The following is a 23,696-nucleotide window of genomic DNA, read 5'->3' as shown; positions in this document are numbered from 1 at the left end:
CTCCCTAACTCTGAGTGACTGAAGGCCAAAGGATGTCATTGCTCTTTAAAACGTGTCATAAAATCAACCGGTCACTAAGGGTTGTGTCATCCATTCTCTCTAAGGTGAACCATTTTGTGAATGGGCAACCAGACAATTTATCTTTTTAGGGCTTCAATTAGTGACTTTCCCTCCTTCCGAGGTACTTAGGCCGAAGTTGTCATATGTCTCCGCAGGGTAACACAAACAACACAACAAGGTCTAGCTCGCTCATTCACGTGCTCTAGCACAACAAAGCTAAGTGGAGCACTTCAATGAAGAAGGCGACACCATCATTCAATATTTAGGGGTGTATGACATTCTTAAACAAGTGAGTTCGACTCACGAGGTGGGTCCATCACCATACATAACTCGTCATGGAGTTTTTAACATTCAAAGAAGTATCAAAAGGCAATTATACCCCTACCATGTACCACAAGCCCCCTTTGCATTTTCAGGATGAATCAAGTCTCAAGTGTGCATCAAGTGTCAAGTGTAAATCCACACAAATCCATTCAAGCATTCATTGCATGCTAAAAACATCGTTAAATATAAGACACTTGATTTATAAACATGCTCAATTCAACATATTTTAGTTCAGTGACATGATGTGTCAAAGTGCATGTGAAACTATCAACATTGTCAAGCATCTTGTTATATACTGTCATAATTCACACTAAATCATTTTTTAGTAAGTCATAATTATTTTACGCATGCCTTTATGGACAATGTGCATCTGTATCACGCTTGTGCGATATGTGCATGTGTCATAGTATAATTCATAAGACATGTAAAAAAATTTAAAATTTGAACATCATACTCATAGGGAAAAATTCGCAATTGCGCCAAGTAGTGTGTGTGATACATCACATTCAGACATGCCACAATACAATTTATTTGGATTCGAGTTATGCCACTTCGGCAAAAGCGAAAGTGCAAACAATTGAGTGTCATGTGGGCAGAGAAAAGATGACAACTATATGCTGTCCAAACTACGCTTTCACTGCCACAATCACAACAGTCAAGGTGCTGCCTCAAAGGTACCAAAGTGCATAGAAAAGATCACAACTATATGCTGCCATACTTGCCAAATTGTAGGCTTGATGCCGTGAGTAAGGTGTTGCTACGAGGCTTCTCATTGCTGAAATTTGCAGTAGAAGGTGTGCTGCCACGGGTGTCGTGTCTGCAAAAAATTTGCAACCACCAAAATAGCTCAAAGAGTACCGTTCTGCAGAAGGAATGGCAGCAAGCAAGTGCAACCACCTTACAAAATTTTTTCAGGCACTTGGCATCAAGCACATGCTGCTGCCATACACATTTCAGCGGAAGACGGGCAACAAGCATTGCGCTGCCACGGTACCAAAGAGAATACAACAGGGTAGCACTGCCATAGGATGTGGTTCTGTAAAGTTGTAAATCATTGAACGCTGCCCAAAAATGCGGTTGCCATACAACAAACAAGGTGATGTTCGCAGGCCTTGTTGCAACAGAAAAAGTGCATCCATGAGGTATTGCGTCAATGTGCACTACTGGGGAACAACAACAGCAAGGCGGTGCTGACTAAGGTGTAACTTAAATTCCAAACAAAAAATCCCTATTGCTGGCCCAAATAGCTACCGTTGGGTTGCAGCCAACAAGCCAGTTGCCTAATGAACTGGGTGCAAGTCTCGGCAGCAAGCACCCACCTACACTTGCCCAGACTGCTGCCCCAGCAGGGTTGGGCTGCCGAGTGTGAGTTACAACACCTTATGTGTTGTAACCACAACATCCAATTAGTGGATGTCTCCATAATCAGTCTGGACAGATGGTCTGCTACAAGATTCTCACATTCACTCTTATTTTGAATCTTAAGATTAGATTTATGTAGCAGAATGATCCATCGAATGAGGCACGATTTTGCTATCCTTTTTACTCATCAGATATCACAAAGCAGCATGATATGAGTAAACGATAACCTTGGAGCCCAATAAATATGAATGAAACTTCTTCAAGACAAATACTATAACTAGCAGTTCCTTCTAAGTGGTCGTATAATTCATCTGAGCATCGGAGAGGGTCCTACTAACGTAATAGATGACATGAGATCTCCGTTATCTTCTGGCTAAGAATGGCTCCGACTACATAATAAGAAGTGTCACACGTGATTTCTAAAGGCACTGACCAATAGAGAGATCGAAGAATAAAGGTTGTGGTCAGGGCCTCATTCAAAGATAAAAATGCCTTCAGAAAGAAATCATAAAAAAAAAACAACTGGTTCTTCACAAGCAGGTTACATAACGGTCAATAAATTCTACTAAATTTTTTAATGAACCGCCTATAGAAACCTGCATGCTTTAAGAATGATCGCACTTTCCGCACTAAGGTCGGTGAAGATAATTTTGCAATGTATTCTACTTTGGCCTTATCAACCTCAATCCCTTTCTCGAACATAATATGTTTAAGAATAATCTTCTGTTGAACCATGCAATGGTTTTTCTCCCAGTTGAGCACATGATTTATCTTCATGCATCACTTTAGCACTCTCGCTAACTTTTAAAGACAATCATCAAATGAAGAGTCATACATCGAAAAGTCATTCATAAGGATTTCTAGGACGTCATCTACCATGTGGAAGAAAATGGCCATCATGCACCTCTGAAATATAGTCGGGGCATTGTAGAGCCCAAACAACATTCTCTTAAATACAAAGGTACCATAAGGACAGGTGAATGTAATCTTCTCCTGGTCTTCAGAGTGAATGACCACCTGATTATATCCTGAATAATTATCCAGACAGCAGAAATAGTGCTGACCTGCGAGTCTCTCTAAGATCTAATCGGTAAATAACAATAGAAAGTGATCTTTTTGCATTGTATTGTTCAACTTCTGGTAATCAATGCATACTTGCCACCCCGTGATAGTCCTCATAATAACACTTTCTCCTTTGTCATTAATCACAACAGTGAGCCCAAACTTCTTGGGGACAACTTGGTGGGGCTCACCCACTGACTATCAGAGATGGGGTAAACGATCCCCGCGGCCAGCCACTTGACTACCTCCTTCTTCACCACCTTCTTTATGTGGGGGATTTAACCTCCTTTGCATCTCTCTTGAGGGCTTAACACCCTTGTCCATGGTAATCTGATGGATGCAAAAGGAGTCTATCTTCTTCAGATCTGTCATAGACCATCCAATTGCCTCTTTATGCTTGAGCTGAACCTGCAAAAGCTGACACTCCTGAGTATTAGTCAGGTCTACTGAAATGATGACCAGGCGCGTCCGATCCTTGCCTAAAAAGGCATACTTGAGCGAGGTGGGCAGGGGCTTTAACTCAAGTTTGGGTGGACCTCAATGGAAGGTCTAGCAGACTTCTCTACCAAGTCAGAGAGTGGTTCGAACTGCCAGGTCCATTGCGCTTCACCTATTAATTGATCAATCTAACAATAGCTCTCTCCCATGAGTGATTCATCCTCCTCCTCCTCCTGAGGTGGATCACTCAACGTTTAAATTAGTTATGCTTCCACCAGGTCCTGGACAAAATCGACATGGAAAGAAACATCCACTCTTGCAGGGCCCATTGCTGCATTGAAGATGTTCAACTTCATCTTCCTATTAACAAACGAGACATTCATTGCACTAATACAACCATTGATGCATGCATTGGCAGTAGCGAGGAAGGGGCGACCTAGAATAATGGGCATTTGCCTCACATCATCCACTCCCTCTATATCCATAATAATGAAGTTGACAGGATAGTAGAAATTCTCCACCTTGACCAAAACATCCTCAAGAATCTTTTGTGGGACCCTAATGGATTGATCTGCCAGTTGCAGGGTCATCAATGTCAGCTTTATCTCCTGTAACCCAAATGTGTCGTAAAAGAAACCTGGCAAGATGTTCACGCTTTCCCCAAGGTCGAGCAAAGCACACTCAACAGTAATGTCTCCTATGATGCAAGAGATAATAGGAGCCCCTGGGTCCTTGAGCTTGGGTGAAGTTTGGTGTTGTAGCACTGCAATCACCTGCTCAGTAAAATATATCTTTTTTGGCATATTGGACCACAACTTTCTCTTTTGTGTACAAAATCCTTCAGGGACTTTATGCATGTAGGGACCTACTGTATGGCGTCAAGCAGGGGGGGTTATCTTAACGTGCTTGAAAATATCAAACATCTCATGCATCTTCATCATCTGCTTGCCGAATGACTTCGACTTCTCTAATGCCTCAGAAAAAGGGGCTTTAAGTATATAGGATCTGGAAGGCTAAGATGGGGGAGCCCTTGGGGCATCTCAGTAGGGACCAGCTGCTCAACACTAGATCTCTCGCTTTCTTCTACAGTCTCCCTCGCTCTATATTACTTCCTGCTCCTAAGGGTTATAACTGCTTGAGCCAGATCTTGATGGCATCTGTCATATGCAAACCATGCATCAACTCCTTACCCCTAGGGTTAACCATTGACTAACTAGGCAGTGTCCCCTCGCTTCGCCTGCTTAGCGCCTCAGTGAGTTGTCTCATATGTGTCTCTAATTTGGCAATGGATTGCGTATGAGAGTTCATGTTTGCCTTGATATCTGAGAAAGCTTGCAACATCTTGTTCTCGAAGGATTAGCTAGAAGAAGACTCCTGAGATGAAGGCTGACTAAAGGAGGGCTGGGCTGAAGGGTAGCTAGATCTTTGAAAATCAAACGCATAACCGCCTTGCCTGGGTTGGTTCTAGGAAGGGATAGGGGTTGTTGTGGATTCCTCTATGAGAATTTGGGATGGTTTCGTCTACGCAGGTTATAGGTGTAGGAATAAGAATTGGCCACAAGTTTAGCGAAACCTTGCACCACCTGAGCTTACTCCTGAACAAACTCAGGGTAATGTGGCACCACGAGAGAGTCAAAGACATGGTATGCTAGGCTAGCATACAACGCGCACACCTGCACTGCTGGTGAGGAATTCAATAATAGTTGATCCATTTTTTAGGTCAGCAGGTCGATCTTTTTATGCAACTCAAGATGTGTCCATATCTCGAAAATCTCAGCCTTCTTTGCTCTATCATGAATAGGTGCAACTCTCTCAGAATGTGAGGCTAAAGCATGGTGTATTGAATTCTCGCTAAGGGTCTCAAACAAGGCCCACGCTTCATCCTCACTCTTCAACATAAAAGTGCCCCCACAGGCTGCATCAACCATCTAATGATTCTTCTCAGATAGCCCATCGTAAAAGTGAGACACTTTCGAAGAAGATCGTTTATCCTCTTTCATGACTCATGAAATTGTTCTGCCTCAATCTGAGAAAAAATGGTGATGGCTTTTCGAAACTGGTTCATCTTACCAATTGGGAAGTATTTCTTAAGAAACTCTCTCTGTATTCATTCTTAAGTAGTAATTTGAACTGTGTCTAAAATCTCCAGCCAATGCTTGGCTTTGTCCTTGAGGAAAAACAAGAACAACGTCAACCTCAATGTGTCATCTCCAAAATTATTGATTTGCACTATAGAGCAGATCTCAAGAAACTCGTCTAGATGACGGTAGGAGTCCTCATTATTAAGGCCATAAAAGGAATGTAACATCTAGATAATACTAACCTTGATCTCGAACTGGTTTGCTACTACAATGAGTCTAGTGATGCAGGAGGCGAGACTGTATTCATTGAGAATGAAATACTTTCGAAGGGGACAGGTCAACTACTGATCCTCTGCCATGGGGCCTAATCAACAAACTCTCCTAATGATAGACCCAGGGTTCTGTACCTGCTCAATAAGCTTGGGGTCAAGCGAGCATCACCATTATATACACCTAAGGGTAGACCGGTGTAGCAACCATCTTAAAGAAAGGTTTTCAACCTACCTAATTATGATCATCGCAAATTTTTTTCTCTTTTGTGGTTTCTCTCTCTTCCTTCTCTTTTCCTTTCTATCCTTTATTTCCTCCTTTTTGAAGGGAGAAGATAAAAGACATAAAAAAAGATAGAAGAGAAAAGAAAAGAAAGAAGAAAAAGATGAATTCTTTTGCGGGGTCTCACTTGACCTTAATTTTGAAAATATTTAGAAAATAACTCGCCTCCGTTTTTGAAATATTTACGGAAAAACTAAGAGACGGGATTCGCTCGTCGGTACGAGGTTCGATCATTCCCGATGCCTTTACCAGGGGTAATCGAACCAAGGGTCAAATTCATGCCTTTTTGCTTTACTAAAAGATTATCTAAGAATTTATCTTAAGTCTAAATGACAAAGAATCATGCTTGTGCAAATGCAAGGACGTATGCTCTTTCAAAAAAATGATTTTGGAAATCCTCAAGTGTTTTTGAGATGAATCTGATAATAGAGTGAAAAAATGGTTTACTTAGAACTTAAGATTTAAAATTCTAAGTTTTTTGAATAATCAGAGCTTTGGGGAAAGTAAATCTGAACTTCAAAAGGAATGGTTTTGAAGTTGAGATAAATGGAGAAGAAAGGAAAATTCAAAGTCATAAATAGACTTTGAATTAGGATTTTGAATCAGGATAGAAATGTAATTTGAATTTCATTTGTAAAGTTTGAAATCGGAGAAATCCAAAATAGAATTGAGAGATGGAAATTAGTTTTTGGAATTTTGGGAATCTGAACTTGGATTTTGAAATTTGGAAGAAATGGAATTGGATTTAAGAATTGGAATTGAGAATAAAAGTTGATTTGAAATCTGGAATTCAAGATGGAATTTGAATCCAAAGTCTGGATCCTAAACAGAAGTTGAGATTCAAAACGAGATTGAATTTTGGATTTAGAATCTTAAATGGGAATTGGATCTGAAATTTGAGATCCGATGATGAAGTTGAATTCTGGATTTTAAATGGAGTTGGATCCAAGATTTGGAATCCAAGATGGAATTTTGGATCTGAAGTCTGAGATCCAAGGTAAAATTGGATTTGGAAATCTGGATCTAAGTTGGAATTTAGGATATAACTTTGAATTTGGATTCTGAAAGTCCAAATGGGACTTTCGAAGATGGATCCAGGTTTTGAAAACCCCGATTTAAATTTAAAACTTTGGAAGATGTAGATTTTTGAGATTCAGAATCAGTCTCAAACTTTGATTTTGAATTTGAAGATAAAAGATAAACTTGATTTTTTATTTTGAAAATAAGGCAGAGACTTCAAAGTTAAATTGAACTTTGAAATTGAATTTTGAATTGAATTGGAAAGTTGAATTTTGAATACAAAAATGATTTTGAAATTTCAAAGTCAAATCGGACTTTGAAATCAAATTTAAATCTTGAAAATGAGATAGAATTGAATTTGAATCTATAAATAAGATTTGATCTGAGAAATGAAGAAGAAAAAGAATCACTTGGATTTTTTGAAAAGGAAATTTTGAAAATATGATGCAATTCTATCCTAAATGATGAATGAATTTAAATGATTTTGAAATTGGATTTGAAAATCATATTTCATTCTTTAAATGAATGTAAATAATATTAATGATATAATACACTCTTGACTATGGTCATTGAATGTATTATATAATGATCATATCTAAATTCAAATGAAGGATAAAATACATTTTGGTGTTTTTATAGAGTTTAAAATGAAATTAATTCTCAATATATCCTGACTATGGCCATTGATATATGTATTGAATCAATTTTAGACTAACTCTGATAAAAGAGGAAAATATTTAAGAAAAATATGATGAATTTTGAAAAAGGATCCAGTGTGGATCCAGTGTTATTTTATAAAAGATAAAAATCCAAAGTTTTGTTTACATCCTGACTATGGCCATTGATGTAAATCATCGACTTAGGATTAATTTACCTCTTACGAAATGGTGCACGTGCCATTCGTATGCCCATTTGTAAATTTCTGAAAGTAAAATAAGCAAATGATATGGAAACAGGTAATTTATGATATTTATAATGCTCATTCTATCTAAAAGTTGGAAATATAAAATTCTTATTAATGTTAATTTACTATAATCTTTGAACTGGGACCTCTAATCTAGGAAAAAATATTTACATTTCTCTGCAAAACTGAATGGATTAGCATGAAGTAACATATCATCATGGAAGGAATTTAACAATTTTACCTCTCTCTTACGAAAAAGATGGATCATTACCTGACATATAGGAAATCACTTAGTCTTGAGATGTGATGAATGAAATACTCATGCCTACTGATGAAAAAAATGCAACATGAATAATGCACTGGAATGATGTTTATGAACTAATAAAGGATAAAGATTGCAGTGAGATCATTGATGTAAAATGGAAGAGGTTGCAGATGGCTATATGATCAGAAAGTTTAATGGCTAAAATATCCCAGCTTACCTTTGACAGTCAAACCGAATAACCATGACTTACCTTCAGCCAATACGTGGTTCTCAATGGATCAGTATAATGACAGACCCCTGGCGCTATCTGATAAACAAATTTATAAATTGGCTCCAGCCAGTTGATCTCATAACATAGGTACAACAGAACATAACAAAAGAAAAAGATGTGAGATGGATGTGTCAAATGGAGTGTTGTTGCATGTATGTGTGTGTTGCAGGTGTTGTACTATGAATGCAGAGAGTTTGGCAATGGATTTAGTGTAAACAACATGCATAGGTGAGTGTTGAAGTGATGTTCTTATGAGTGAGAAAGCATAAACAATAGCTAAACTTTTTGAGATGCCACATATCACCGGTGGAGTGCCAGTGATAGGTAGTGCACGACTATTCCAAATCTTCAGAACACAATAGACTTATGCAATATTTTCCAGCCACAAGAAGGTTCGGAGCGCAATAGATGTTTAACTGAATAAAGGTAAAGGGCATCTCCTGAACTCCATCTTTACACCTGATGCTAATAATTCAGAGGTTGCATCAAGGCAGATAATGCAGTATCATGGTGGCTCCAAACATTTCCTTGCTTCCATTGTTGGTTTGTCATCAAGATCATAGCAAATTCTTGAGAATTTCTTGTTTCCCCTTTTAGACAGGGCTAGTCAGGACAAATATTATTATATTGAAGTTGTCATCATGAATGACAAAGATACAAGTGCTGAAGGAGGTGTGAGTGAATGGTGCTGAGCAAGCCACTGCGTGAATGAAGTGAGTTTATCATGCAGGATATACATGTCACATAAATGATGATTGAAGCTGAGAATGTGGGAAAGAAGAAAAATAAGAAGAATTCCAGATAAATGTTAAGATGATCGTTTGAAATATAAACTGACAATCTTCATTATACAATATTTAATATTCACAGGCTTAATAAAGAAAAATGACTTCTAAAAGTAAAAATAAAGCAAAACTCAGGTAAAGGTGAGGAAACTAAAAAAAAGTAACAGGTTAAACTGATTCAGACTATAGAATGAATATAATCTACAATATATAAAAGAAAACAACGCGTACCCGGAATGCTACAGATGAGTTATAAACATGCGAGAATATATGATAATAGTGAACTGGGTGCACAGATGAACGTATCTATGAGAGGATGGCAGGGTTATCGGCTTGAATTTCATCAAATGGGCTCTCATCAGGCAACAAGATTCTCGGTCAGGAGAGATGTCATTCAGCCTCATCACGCTCCTATGTTCATCAAGAATCAGAGCACCACCCTGGATACATAGTTCAACAATTGCTGGGGCTTTGCCACAGTACTTCTTGAACTTCATTTAGCAGAGCATGACCATTGGGTTTGGCGCATGCCATACTTAGTTCTCATATTCCATTATTACTTCCTGTCATACATGCAGGCTGGTGTGAAATTGATGCTTTTGTAACCTTGCACATCCTCCCCTTGTGCCCCACAGGACCATACTTGCACCTCAGGACGATACCCACAGGTCTTTACAACATATTTCTTCATAATTTCCACTGCTCCATTTCTCATTGACAACCAGGACTCCAAGGTCTTGATGCTCAATTCATCTTCAATGGAATGGACAGGTCCAATTCTTCTTCTAGTTGGGAAATTTGGCAAGTCTAATCTTGCTTGAATGCAGAACTTTATGATAGCAGGCAGCCTCTTGACTCTGAATCTTTCATCGTGCACAATTCTTGACTTCTTCGTCCTGCCATCAAGATGAAAACACTAGGGAAAAACCCACAACATCTTCAATTTTTACCCTTGGTCCAGACATGCATATCACTCTTGAAACCACTGTTTGGGCTTGTACATGTTCTGATTTTGTAGCCAACATGCCCAACATGAACTTCTGAACAAAACTTGCATTCACCATCTTTGACAAGCCATTAAGAAGGTTGGTCTTTGCTTTGTAAACTTGATGAGCAATGGGTACAAGTTCTGGGATAAGTAAACCATTGTCAGGAGGTTCAAGTGTCCCACAAGGGTTTAATTTTCTTACTTCTGCCTTTACTCTTTGAATGAGTACTTTCATGGGTGTTGGATATGACCTTCTTTCAGATTTATCACAAGCTGGCCTAGGAAGGTCAACACACTCCCAATCATTGTATGCTTTTGATGAAAACAAAGAGCAAAAATATGATACAAACTCCACTCTGCTGCTTACACATATTTCAAGGAACTAGTTTTGGCATCTCATCTTTTGTTGCATTTGTTATGCAGGTGAGCTTTTAGCAAGAACCAAGACAATTCACAACTCTTGCCAACACAAGCTTCTCATTTGAACTTAATAAAAATAACAACAATCATGAATGGGCTCTATCACGAATCGAACACGCGTTCAAGCACTGACGTGCCATTTGGGTTCATACTGTCGATTGGCACTTCGGATTGGGGTTCATATCACCAGCTGATCTCAGCCACTGGATTTCGTTTCAGCAGGGCAATCCAAGCAGATCGGCTTATCGAAGAATCACCATCACATGTTGATCTGAGCTCATAGATACAGTGGTTTATCTATACCCGCGCACCCTCAGCACTTAACTTAATAGAATTCCCAGAGTTGGATATAATGGGGGATAAACAGGAAAGTGGAAACAGATAATCACCATTAATATGCAGGGATTATGAGGGTTGAGATAATACAATAGGGTGATCGTGAGCATCTTTGTGCTATTCAACCAGGCCTCATATGGGTTGTCTGTAATGGAAAAGGGACTGGGATAGTTTCCTGTTCTAATTCTATTGGGGAGGTATGGTATTCCGCAAAAACCAATTAAAGTGCAGAGGTCATGCACCAAGATATTTTCTAGTGACAACGTATCATATGGAGCACAAGACTTCCAGGAAATCATTGTCAAGGATGGGATGAATGCAGAGGTTAACAACAGAAGATTAAGACAAATGAATTCAAACAAAACTGAAAATTAAAGGAAGACAACTATGGGAAATTCAACAGGAAATAGGAAATGAAGCTGAAAATTACAGTTGGATACATCTTATGATATTAAAACAGAGATGGAATCAAAACCAACTATTATAATAAAAAATAGATAACAATAAATGGAAAGCTTCAAAAGAAACGATCGCCAACCAATAAGATGCTCTGTTGTACCTGTCACCCATAGAATATATTTGAAGCTACCAAGAAATCAAGCAGGAACGATGTTTTGTAGTATTGAATCATAAAGTAAACACAGAAAAGATAAACTAAATGACACAGAGACAACTAGTGATGCCAAAAAAAATGAAAATAAAACAGAGAAAACAATGTTGATTATATACAAAGCAACATACCAAAGGGGAACAAGGGATTCGATGCCATTTGGAGAACAAAATTTAGAAGATCAAAATACATATAAACATACAATAGAAACGGAAGCAAGATTGAAATCAAAGAAAAGAAAATAAATCGATGGTGATTCTATACACAAGATAAAATGAGGAATCGAAATGTGCATCTTAAACAGAATGAGCATAAGAAATTAGAAACACTAATAATCGGTAATAGAAAAAAAGAAAAAGAAAAACTACTGAAGACTTAAACAAACTAAAAAAAATGGCAACAAGAAGGAGAGAATGTTGGAATCTGAAGATTCCTATCGATGTTGCATAGGGGTGGGTTGATGTTGCACAAGCAACTCAACACCATCCGAAATGCGTCAATGGGAAAACGAAAAAAAGAAAGGGGGGCTAAGCAGAAAAACTTAGGAAGAATAACAGAGGAGGAAGGGAATTTTATTACCTGATTGCTGCAGTGATCTAAACCGAGGAGGGTTGGAGTCGATCGAGCTCCTTGGTGGTACCTTGGTTTTCTTGATTTGGAAAAGGGAGGTCGGTTGTAGAGCCTTCGTGACTAGGCCTCAACTGAGAAGGAAGAAAGACTACCTCGGATGGGATGCAACGGGGAGAGGCTCCTGTATCTCTACAGGAGTCCGGCTTTCAGAGAAGGCACCACAGGGAAAGAAGCATGAAGAAGGGTTTCGTAAAGGGGAAAAGGCGAGGGGTGCGAAGGTGAGAAGCAATTGAAAGAAGCCGAAGAAGGGAACATGTGGGGGTGAGGGCGGATCCTAATGGAGTCCCTGTCCTGCCTCTCTTAAAGAAAGGGAAGAAGATTCGGGAAGGGCTTCCGTTGTAGATGAGCGGAGGAGAGAGAGGTTGTTGTAGATTAGTGGTCGAGAAAGGAGGCGGTTGGTGCAATGGGCGAAGCAGAGAGAGGGTTTGAGGAGAGGAGGATTTCGGTGGTTCTGCAAAAAGGGGTGAAAGAGGTGAGAGTGAGAGGGCGATTTTTGCCCTTTTCCTTTCTTACGAAGGGTTTTAAAACCCTAAAAGAAAATTTTGCAGAGGAGCCCCTTTGATTTTCAAGATTTTACAAAGAGGGGGCTCCTTAAAACAGTTTTTCCTAAAAGTGTTTTTTATGTATAAAAAATGATTTTTAAAGAAAAAGGATATTTTTAAGAGGTTTTGAGCTTCACATTTTCTGATTTGTTATTTTTCATCTTTTTTTGTATTTTTGGAGTAAAAATCTAAAATTTTACGAGAGAACAAAGATTAAACACTATTTTTTTTGTATTTTTGCAGAATATTTACAAAAGATAATTTTTCTGAGAACTCAAGGCTATTTTGGGAAAATTTCTTCAAAAAATGGGTTTATATCCGGATTTTGAGAAAATATTCGAGGTTTAACGCCTCAAATCGAGAAATAAAGAGTTCTGGATCCAACAGAGTGCCGGATGAACTGCCCGAGCCATTCAGAACCATTTTTTGGTATTTTTGTAATTTTAATTTAGAAATCGGACAACGAGGCTCAGATTTGGATTTAAAACACTAGATTCGGATCCAGAATTGAATTTAAATATATCAATATGGAATTTAATCCAGAAAAATCTGAAGAATATCTGAATTTTAGTTTAGGTTTTCTCAGAAGATGGAGTCAGAGGCAAAAAGGACATTTTTACAAAACTTTGAAAAATTTGGAGTGTTCACACTAATGCGCAAACATGATCAAATCACAACAAACCATGACACATACAAAATAAAATAAATAAATAAAGTAGGAATAGTAAACACGCACCACACACTTGCACCCAAACAGATATTTTGCAGAAAGCAAACTATGTGCACGATACCAATCATGCACAATCACCTACTAAGTGGGTAACCTATTAGGTGGGCCACGCAAGAAAAGTAAACTGATACTAAGGCTAGCAAGCAACATGGTTCTACAAATCCTAATTACAAAAATAAACTAATAATCCTAATTAATGAGTAGAAAACTACACTAGCAATCCTAAATAAATAACAAAAAGAAAACTAACAATACTAAATAAAATGAGACACACAAGAGGCAATAAAGTGAATACCATTTTTCTATCGTCGTTCCCCGACAATGGTGCTAAAAAATTGGTGTGAGTTTTATGAAATAGATTTTTAAAGAGATATTTTTGATAAAAATATTTTGTGAAAGCCAGACACCAAATAATAAAAACCAACTCACACTAGGGTGAGATCCATGTCGAACTTAGAGAATGGGAGAATAAACTTGTATTCCATACAAATTACAAGCTTTATTGCTTCAAAAATAAATAAATAAATAAATAAATAAAAGTAACTAGCTATTACAATGAACTACCCTCTTGTAGAGGGCTCAAAAAAAATAATAAACAGCCTTATTACAAACCCAAATTACAAATGAATAAATAACCCTAAAGGTAAATCTAAAAGAAAATAAAATGAGTCTTCTGTTGCTTGCGCTCTAGTCCCTTTGATATTCATTGCTTCCCTTTTGAACCTCTGGAGCTACCTGCATTTGATTTGTAGGCTCTTGTACTTGTTGCTCACTTGATAAGAGCTCTCTTCAAGGGTCTTTCAGGGACCTTTGAGAGCTTATCGCAAGCACAACCACTTTCCTGCAAAACAAAAAGACCAAACACAAAAAAAAACAAATAAAACTATGCCAAAATCTAAGGTTAGTTTAATAAAAGATCATGAAAACAAGATTCTAACCACCTAATCTAAAAAACTAACTAATATGCAACAAATAAGAAACTAATCATGTAACCAATAAACTAACTAAGTAACAAACTAAATAACCAACTTAAAACAAACTAACTACTTTGAAACAAATATAAAACTAACTAATTAAAAAAAAACAACTTGACATGCCAAAAAACTATAGCTAACTAATCTTGAAACAAACTAAAATAACTAACTAACTTTGATTAAAGAAAAATGTGAATTTAAACTAACTAAATTAATACAATAATGTAAATGAATCTAACTTAATTGATTAAACTAAAAACACGTGATTTTAACAAAACTGATTATCCTAATGCTAAATTAATCTAAATGACTAACTAATAAATAAAAGGAAGTGCACCTTAGAGTATGATTAACTAATTGCAACAAAAGACAAATTTATTCTAAAATAAAGATTCACACGGCTGGACTAAACTACACTAAAAAAATAACTGATGACACAAAGCTAATGAATATGCAAAACATGAGTTGCATTAAAAATTACTCATGAACCAAATAAAAATTTAACTATGAATGACCATTATTCTAAATACGAAACAAATGAAACCATAAGTTTAACTACACGTTGCATGTGGAAAACAAATAACAATCCTAAGTACACATGCACCCGGTTTTGAGATACTCTCAAGCTGTGGATCGGTTGATTGCAATGGTAGTCTGGGCATATCGGATTCACACAAGCTATAAGACGCATGATCTGGGCTGACTAGATCAACCGTGACTTCTCCTTGAATCTGGTCAGCCTGATTCACTGGTTGATCATGTTTCTCAAAGATCTCTAATACTTAGATTCGGTTAGATATGATCCTACGATTAGATCAACCGATCTACAACAATAACTTTAACGACCTGAAGTGATTAGTTTACTTTTTGTTTTCCATGAAATAAACACAATGCTATAATCTATGTATGAATGATTAAAAATACTAAAATAAATTCCATTCTAACGATAATAATTGATTGAACTTAATACAAATAAAAGAAGTTAAAAACTACCAACAATGAAGGATGCAATAAATATCTAGTCTAATTTGCAGATAATAGAACAAAAATCAAATTATTTTAGATGCTATGCACTATGCAAAGAATACAATATGATGCATGCGATGAGAAAATATTTTTTTCATATATGCAATGAAACAAATCAAATTTAATCTAATCTAAATGCGAAAAACCAATAAGAGACTTGGAGAAGAAGCAAACCTCGTAGTTTACCTTCGATGGAGGGATTGAGAAGAATAACATAGTCTTTTTTCGGGCTGCATGTGCCTTCGATGATGGGGATAAGAAGAAGCCAACGATAGGAAATTTTAGAAGTAAGATGAAACAAAGAAGAAGGAAGAATCGAGGGAGGAACCGACCAAGAGTGAAATGGGAGAAGAAGAGAGATGATAGGGAGGGAGGCAGAGGCTGGCATAAATTACAAGAAAAAAGACACCCCTTTAGGCTGAAATTTAGTTTTTATACTAAAAAGAATATTAGGACACACAATTTTCTATAAAAACTCCAATTAATTTTTAGAATTTCAAATGACTATTTAGAAAAAACAAGTTTTTAGAAAATAATACTTCTAAACCAAATAAAGTATTAGTTGACAATTCCTAAACTGATTAAACTACAAATTAAAATGTCCTAAACTAATAAAAACACTAAAAAATGCACATAAGGCTTGAAAATTTTCGATTTTAGCTTTATTTTGTTTTTAAAGCAGTTTCTCAAAAATATTGACAAGAATGGGTTTTTAATGCAATCTTTGGATGGGTCATGCATATATATATATATATATATATATATATATATATATAATGCATAATTTATGCAAGATCAGAATGCATCCTGAGGTTCTCTCAATAAAACTTTACATTGGTACTTGAAATCTTTAAACTGAGGTGCATTCACTAGCTCCTCATGGCACTTCAATTCGGGGATGCGTGCCATATATTTCAAGGTGATGATCATTTCAAAATCAGATATCTTAAATGTGTTGGTTGTTAGATTTGATAATTGCACAATGAAATCTATGAGATAAATTTTCCATGATATGACCTCCAAGAAATTTTAAAAATGCATTTGATCCATACAGACTTTCACTCGCTTTGATAGTGTTAAAAACAACGAATGTGCTTGAAACTAGTAAAGCTGATGCATAAGGCATGTTGGATCCTCCGACTCTTAAGCTTGTGTTGCAATCACTATAAAATTTGCATTCAATCAATAAAATAAATTTTTTTCAAAGTTTAAAATACATTTAAAAATTAAATTCAAACTCAAATTAGTTAAAAGTCCAAATTCAAAGCTTAAAATTTAAAATCCAAATTTAATTAGAAACTCTTCAAAATACAAAGTTCATAATCTAGATATCATTTTTATAAAATTCAATTTCAATTATAACTCGAGCTTCAAATTATAATCTTACAAACTAGTTATCTTACACATTCAATTCACAATGTAAAATTCGTTTGAAATTCAAATTAAAACCTAAACTCAAATTCACACTTAAATTAATCAATAAAATGCAAGAATCAAACTTATCTTACAAGCATGCTTCACACGCACACGCACACACACACTATATGATAATTTAATGAATACATGCCTATACTCATACTAGTTATCTTAAATGCATGTTTAATATGTATATGACAAATTAATCAATAATTGCTTATTAAGATAGGTATCTTACATACATGCTTCACACACACACACACATATAACATTTTAAAGTTTAAATTACTAGAATAAATGCAAACACATATATATGATTATTTAATGTATGATTCAATGTAACATTGAATATGATCGCAAATATCTTACAAACATATTGCACTATAACTAGTGAAGAAAATACCTATCTATAAGCATTAAACCTTGTTCATCACTACAACCTCTTCCTCAGAGCATGCACTTGCTCCTTTTAAGGACTGATCTTCTACCTCTTCAAACTCTTGAGCATCCTCCTGCGTACTCTCCAAACAATCACATGAAAATAAGTAAAATAGAAAATTAATCACACATACTACACATGATTTAATGTGGTTTAGATCTTAACGATCCTACATCCATAACCCTTTATCTTAACATTTTTCTTTCTTGGTGAGGGTTAAGCTCCATTTATATATATATATATATAGTACAAGAGAAAATTGGTTAGGATATATGGCCTATAAGAATCCACTATTTTGAGGAGTCCCACTGAAATCTGAACACTTGGACAAATTTTCATGTGAGAAGTCTTTGGTGTATGGTAGACCCATAGTACAATCTTGAGTTGGTTTGCCTTTCTTGGACACCTTGATGGTTAAGGCTTCTTGATTCATGTGGACTTCTTGAGTCTTCTTGATTCCTTTTTTAACATTATTGGTGCTAGATCCATACCTAATTATTAGATCTATGTATGATATTCTATCACCCCCCTCGCAAATGCAATGGTCTGGGACAAACATTGAGTTTGGATTGTAAAAACTGAAACTGCAACATTGGTAGAAATTTGGTGAGATCGGACGAAAGAATATGAGACACCCAAAGTTTAGCTTCGGCAACGTGGTCCCACGCAAAGTGAACATCAATTTCAATGTGCTTACTGCGACTATGAAGAACATGTTAACAACTATAAAGGTTACAAACACATTATCACACCAGAGGGTAGGTGTTGGATGGATAGAAACACATAGTTCTCGAAACAGAACATGAACCCAAGAAATTTTGTTTGCTGCATTTTGTAACTGCTCTATACTCGGCTTCTAAGCTAGAACAAGCAATCACATGTTATTTCTTTGAATTCTAAGAAATAATGTTAGGACAAGATACACAACATAGCGGGAAGTAGATTTTCAATTATCTTTGGAACCAACCCAGTTAGCATCTAAAAAGACTAAAAGTGAAACCTAGGTGGATTACCCTATCAGAAGACCATAATGGATATCACAAAATCCTATTTACTGCATTATTGATCGACAAAAGGTTGGACATGTATTGACATACATGATTGACTGAGGAGGCAAGATTAGGACGAGTAAGAGTCACATATTGTAGTGCACCCACCGCGCTGCAATAGAGTATCGGATAATGAAAAGATAGTCTGTCTGATGTTACCCATGCATATGGATCCATATGTGTGTTGATCAGTTTGACTTTAAGCATGGATGTGCGATGTAAGATATTCATAACATATTTGCACTCTGAAAGTAGAAGACCATATGTGATTTGAACTTCTTCAATCACCAAAAAATATAAATAGTCATCTTGAGATATAATCAACATATAAACAGTCAAATAAGGTTTGCACAAAATAAATAGAGAAGCATCAGCCCGAGATTCAATAAAATCATTGCTTAGAAGAGCAGTACTCAAATGTTGGTACCATACCAAAGGCGCTTGCTTGAAGCCATAGAGAGCTCGATTGAGCTTACACACATGATAAGGGAAGTAGTGATACCGAAATCCTAACAGTTGTTGTAAATAAACATCCGTATTAATAGAACCATAGAGGAACACATTATGCACATGAAGTAGGTAACAAGCCATCACTGATCAAGAGCTAGAAAAGGAACTGCACGAATAGTAAGAAGCTTAATAACATGGCTAAATATATCAAAACAATCAATGCATTCTTCTTAATAAAAGCTCATGGCAACCAAGCACACTAAATGTCTCAAAAAAATCAATGCATTATTCTTGATGAAAGCCACTTACATCCTATGAGATTCTGAAATGGATCAGGTGGGACAAGAGTCCAAGTCTTATTTTTTAGAAGGGCAAAGAACTTGGTTTACATAGCATCACACCAATGAGACTGGGGTTTGGTTTGTTTAAAAGTAGAGGGTTCAATGTTAGTGAATAATTCAAAGAGAATAGCAATAGGTAGAGAGTGTTTGGTTGCTTGAAACAATTTTGGCTTAAGTGTTCCATCTTGGGCACGAGTGGTCATATAACAAGTGCATCTAGAAGGGGGAGGAGTAGGGTCAAGGAGGATAGGTTTGGGTGAAGTAGTAGACTCCACGATAGGGAATGAAGGAGGTGAGGAAGGGCAGGTAGATGCAAACTTTATGGGTGACATACCAGAGGGAGGTAAGGAAATAGGGGACTCAAGTGATATAGTTGGAGGGGTAGTAATGGGTAAGAGAAAGGAAGTCTCTACACTAAACGTGGGTTTGGTTAAAGGAGGTTGTTGACGGTGTTGGAAAGGAAAAGAGCTTTCATAAAAAATAACATGGCGGGTGACAATGACCTTTTGATTGGTGAGATTTAGACTTAAATATCTATGGTAATTAGGACTGTAACCAAGAAAATTATAATGTGAGGACTTGTAATCTAATTTATAAGCTCGGTAAGGTTTTAGGTATTGATAACACACACATTCAAAGATTTTTAATATGGTGTAATTAGGGTCTTGGTTGAGAAAAATCTTCATGAGAGATTTAAGAGTTGGGTTTGGGGTAGGTAAATAGTTAATCAATGTACTGTTGTGGAGAAGGCATATGGCCAAAGCTAGGTAGGGACATGTGCATGAGCAATGAATGAGAACTCAATTTCGACAATATGTAAATGTTTGCTCTCAATTGATCCATTTTATTCTTGTGTATGTGGACAAAAAATCTGATGTCCAATCTCAGAGATCTTAAAAAATAGATCTAAGGCCTTAAATTATCTCCCACCATCAGTTTGTAAGAATTTGATTTTTAAGCCAAGAATGTTTTCAACATGAGCTTAAAATTTTTGAAAATAGTAGCCACTTCCAATTTATTTTTCACAAAAAATATTCAAGTGAATCTAGAGAAACCATCAACAAAACAAATATAATATTTAAAACCTTAAGTACCAGTGATTGGGGCAGATCCCCACATATCAACAAATATCAAATATAAGGGTTTAGAAATTTCATGCACACTATCGGAGAAGGGAAGTTTATAGTATTTTCTTTTTTGACAAGCATCACAAACTTTATAGTCAATACAATTAATAAAAGGCAAACTAAACTTAGAACTCACATATGAAAGATTCTCAACTTCGGGCAGCCCAACCAACAATGTCACTGTGAGGTAGTTGTTCACTATTCAACATAGGCTGCTTTATCGGGACTGAGTTAGATGTGACACAATCCATTCTTGGTTGTTTCTCAGAGTATTTCTTTCTTTGTTACCAAATCTTTATTATAAAAGTTAGATGGTTGAAATTCAAAAATAACATTATTATCTTGAGTGAATCGCTAAACAAATAAAAGTTGTTTTTTAATTTGAGAAACATATAATATATTTTGTAAAACAAAATTAGTACCAACATTAAAGAAAGTAAAACCATCAATATGAGAGATAGGCAAACATGTCCCATTACCAATTTTAACAATATCACTACCTAGATAGTCACAGTTGAGGGATAGAGAGTTCAAGACTAATGTCATATGGTGAGAGGCACATGAATCTAGAAACCAACCTTCATTTGAATAATCGGAGACAAATGCATGATATGACCTAGATAGACTAGCGTTTGTTTACATTATGGCCATAAAGCAACAATTGTTGCCACAATAGATACAACTCCAGCAACCTCCCAAACTGCAATAGCCATAGCCGACCCAACAGTAGAAGAGGACTGTGGAACATGTGTGAGGCGATTACAGTAGACGAAGCGAGCCCAGTCATTGGGTCATTGAAGGTACTTTGGACATCACCAACTTTTCAACATGAGTGTTGTTTGACTCTGGCGTGATATATTTCTTTGTGTCGAAAGCATTGCCATAGTTGTTGGACAATCCAACAGTCAAGATGGACCGCTATGTAGCGATAGCCACACCTTTAAGAGCAAAGACATAGTGTGTGCTGCATCTCTCCAGAGTTATGGTGTTGATTAAAGGTCAGGTGTTGCTAGCAAACCTCATCCTTTTTGAGATTACGAGCTTTGATGTCATTCTCAGAATAGATGGGCTTTGTGAGCACTTCACCAATTTAGAGTGCCAAGAGAGACTTGGTCAGCCCATAGTCGAGTTTTGTGTTGTTTAATCATCCAATGATGTGAGGGCATTTTTTTTATTGAAAGCTTTTAAGTTTGTGCATTGTGGTGGTCAGATGTTCCTTGCCAACGTGGTAGCCTTGAACCATGAGAAAACCTTGATTCATGACGTAGAGGTCATTTGAGAATTCACGATAGTGTTTCCTAACAATTTGCCTGGTTTACTGCCATTGATAGACGTAGACTTCTCGATAGATTTGGTGCTCGATAGAGCTTCTGTGTCCAAAGCAACATCTATATGGTATTAGCCGAGCTAGTTGAGTTGAAGAAGCAGTTGGAAGAGTTTTTTTAGCAAGGTTTTATCTAGCCAAGTGTTTCACCGTGGAGTGCTCCTATTATTTTTATCAAGAAGAATAATGGATCTCTGCGATTGTGCATCGACTATAGAATGCTCAATCATGTGACAATTAAGAACAAGTACCTGTTGTCAAAGATCAAAGATTTGTTCCATCAACCCAAGACTGTCAACGTGTTCTCAAAGATAGACTTGCAGATAGGTATCACCAATTGAAGATTAAGGCAAAGGATGTGACAAAAACATCATTTTGTACTCGATATGGACATTACAAGTTCTTAGTGATGCCATTCGGATTGACGAATGCTCCAACATTTTTTATAGATATGATGAATCGAGTCTTTCGTCAGTATCTGGATCAATTTGTGATCGTGTTTATCAATGAAATCCTGGTGTATTATGATGATATGGAGCAACACTGAATTCATCTTCGTATCATGTTAGAGACACTGCAAAAACATAGGCTTTATGCTAAGTTACCAAAATGTGAGTTTTGGCTAGACAGAGTAATGTTTTTGGGCCACATTATTTTTGAGAATGGTATTGAGGTAGATCCAAAGAAGGCAGAAGCAGTAATGCCATGGAAACCACTGAAGAGTGTCATAGATGTTCATAACTTTTTGAGCTTAGCAGGCTATTACAAACGATTCATTAAGGACTTCACCAGAATTGCTGCTCTTATGATGAAGTTATTGCGTAAGGAAGCCAAGTATATGTGAACATCGCAGTGTGACAATTTAGAATCTTGAAGGAGAAGCTCACTCAACCTCAGTTTTAGCCATACCCAGTGATTCAAGAGGCTTTATTGTCTATAATGATGCTTCAGGTATTAGCTTAGGTTGCGTGTTGATGCAGAATGGTAGGGTAATCATTTACACATTGAGACAGTTGAGAACTCCTGCATGAAATTATCTAACACATGACTTAGAGCTAACTGCAATTGTTTTTTGCATTGAAATTATGGAGGCACTATTTGTATGCTAAAACTATCACAGTCTTCTCTGACCACAAGAGTCTCAAGTATATTTTTTTTACAGAAAAAGTTGAATTTAAGGAAGATGAGGTGGCGAGAGTTCCTGAAGAATTCAAGTATCGCTTTCGCATTAAGTTTTGTTTTGTTTTTAATCTTAACAGCTTAACGAGGACATGTATTTAATCCTGCTTTTATTTCGGTGGATTTCTAAATCCAACACCTACAGCAGGAAAACCAGTTCCACCACCAACGGTCCAACTGGTTTCTTTAAGCAGGCATGTTCAACAATCACAAGACGCCCAAGATGAAATACGACAACTATGCATCTAACAATCAATAAGTCTAGACCTTGTTCAACTGAGTCCAGCTCCACGACACCAAGACTCATCCTTGGTTGGGATTCGAAGGATCATTTGCAAGGAGGAAGCACATCCACACGCCCCTCTCCAACCTCACACAAAAGAATTGATTCACAACTTCTCTCTCACAAAACTCTTTTAACCCACAATATTCAACTCTTCAAAAGTTAATTGTTTTTTGTTGCAATGTCTTCTTCAAGCTAATGCTTTTCTCTCCACTCCACTTTTCTCATTTTTCTTTTCAGAAATTTTTAAAGATGGCAAAAACTACATTCACATTTTTTGGTGAACTTTTGATATGTGAGGGAGTTGTAGCATGACCTTCCATTAGCCAAGGGTATCTTTGATGGTCAATGGGGGTCATCTTTTTGAATTATTTTGTCTCATTCTTCTATTGGCTGACCAATGAAAATTCATCAAAGAAAAAGGGGCTGACAATCTTGAGGGGCACCTTTTTTACAACTTAATTGGGTTTGAAGTCAGTTGTCTTACAAGATTATATCAAATAAATGAATCTGAATCTGTATCTTAAAAAAAAATATATACCCATGAATCCAGTACACCTTCTAGTACCATAAAATCAATCTTACAAGGTGTTATAACTATCTTGATTAGTGAGATTTGACTTTTATAAAAAAAAAATATTAGTCTCCGACTCAACCTGCCATGAACTGGGTTTGGGTCATGATTTTAGGCCTCAATCCATCAAGTAT

The 23,696-nt window shown here is 36.6% G+C and overlaps 1 protein-coding gene across 1 annotated transcript; it reads right to left on the bottom strand.

Moving 5' to 3' along the window:
- Window positions 1-3,509: 3,509 nt before the first annotated feature.
- LOC149844127 (uncharacterized) lies at window positions 3,510-4,049 on the bottom strand. The gene has a single exon (XM_090001037.1). It carries the CDS (start codon window positions 4,047-4,049, stop codon window positions 3,510-3,512), a length of 540 nt encoding a protein of 179 aa, XP_089857163.1.
- Between the last annotated feature and the right edge of the window lie 19,647 nt (window positions 4,050-23,696).

The sequence above is a fragment of the Nuphar pumila genome, chromosome 3 (genome assembly GCF_984573655.1).
Source record: "Nuphar pumila chromosome 3, dmNupPumi1.hap1.1, whole genome shotgun sequence".
Lineage (NCBI taxonomy): Eukaryota > Viridiplantae > Streptophyta > Magnoliopsida > Nymphaeales > Nymphaeaceae > Nuphar > Nuphar pumila.
The sequence above is the reverse complement of the archived record's forward strand: the minus strand, read 5'-3'. Positions and strand labels throughout refer to the sequence as shown.

What these genes read in the sequence shown, in the direction of transcription:
- LOC149844127 (XM_090001037.1), bottom strand. Translation starts at nt 4,049, where the DNA reads ATGCCAAAAAAGATATATTTTACTGAGCAGGTGATTGCAGTGCTACAA.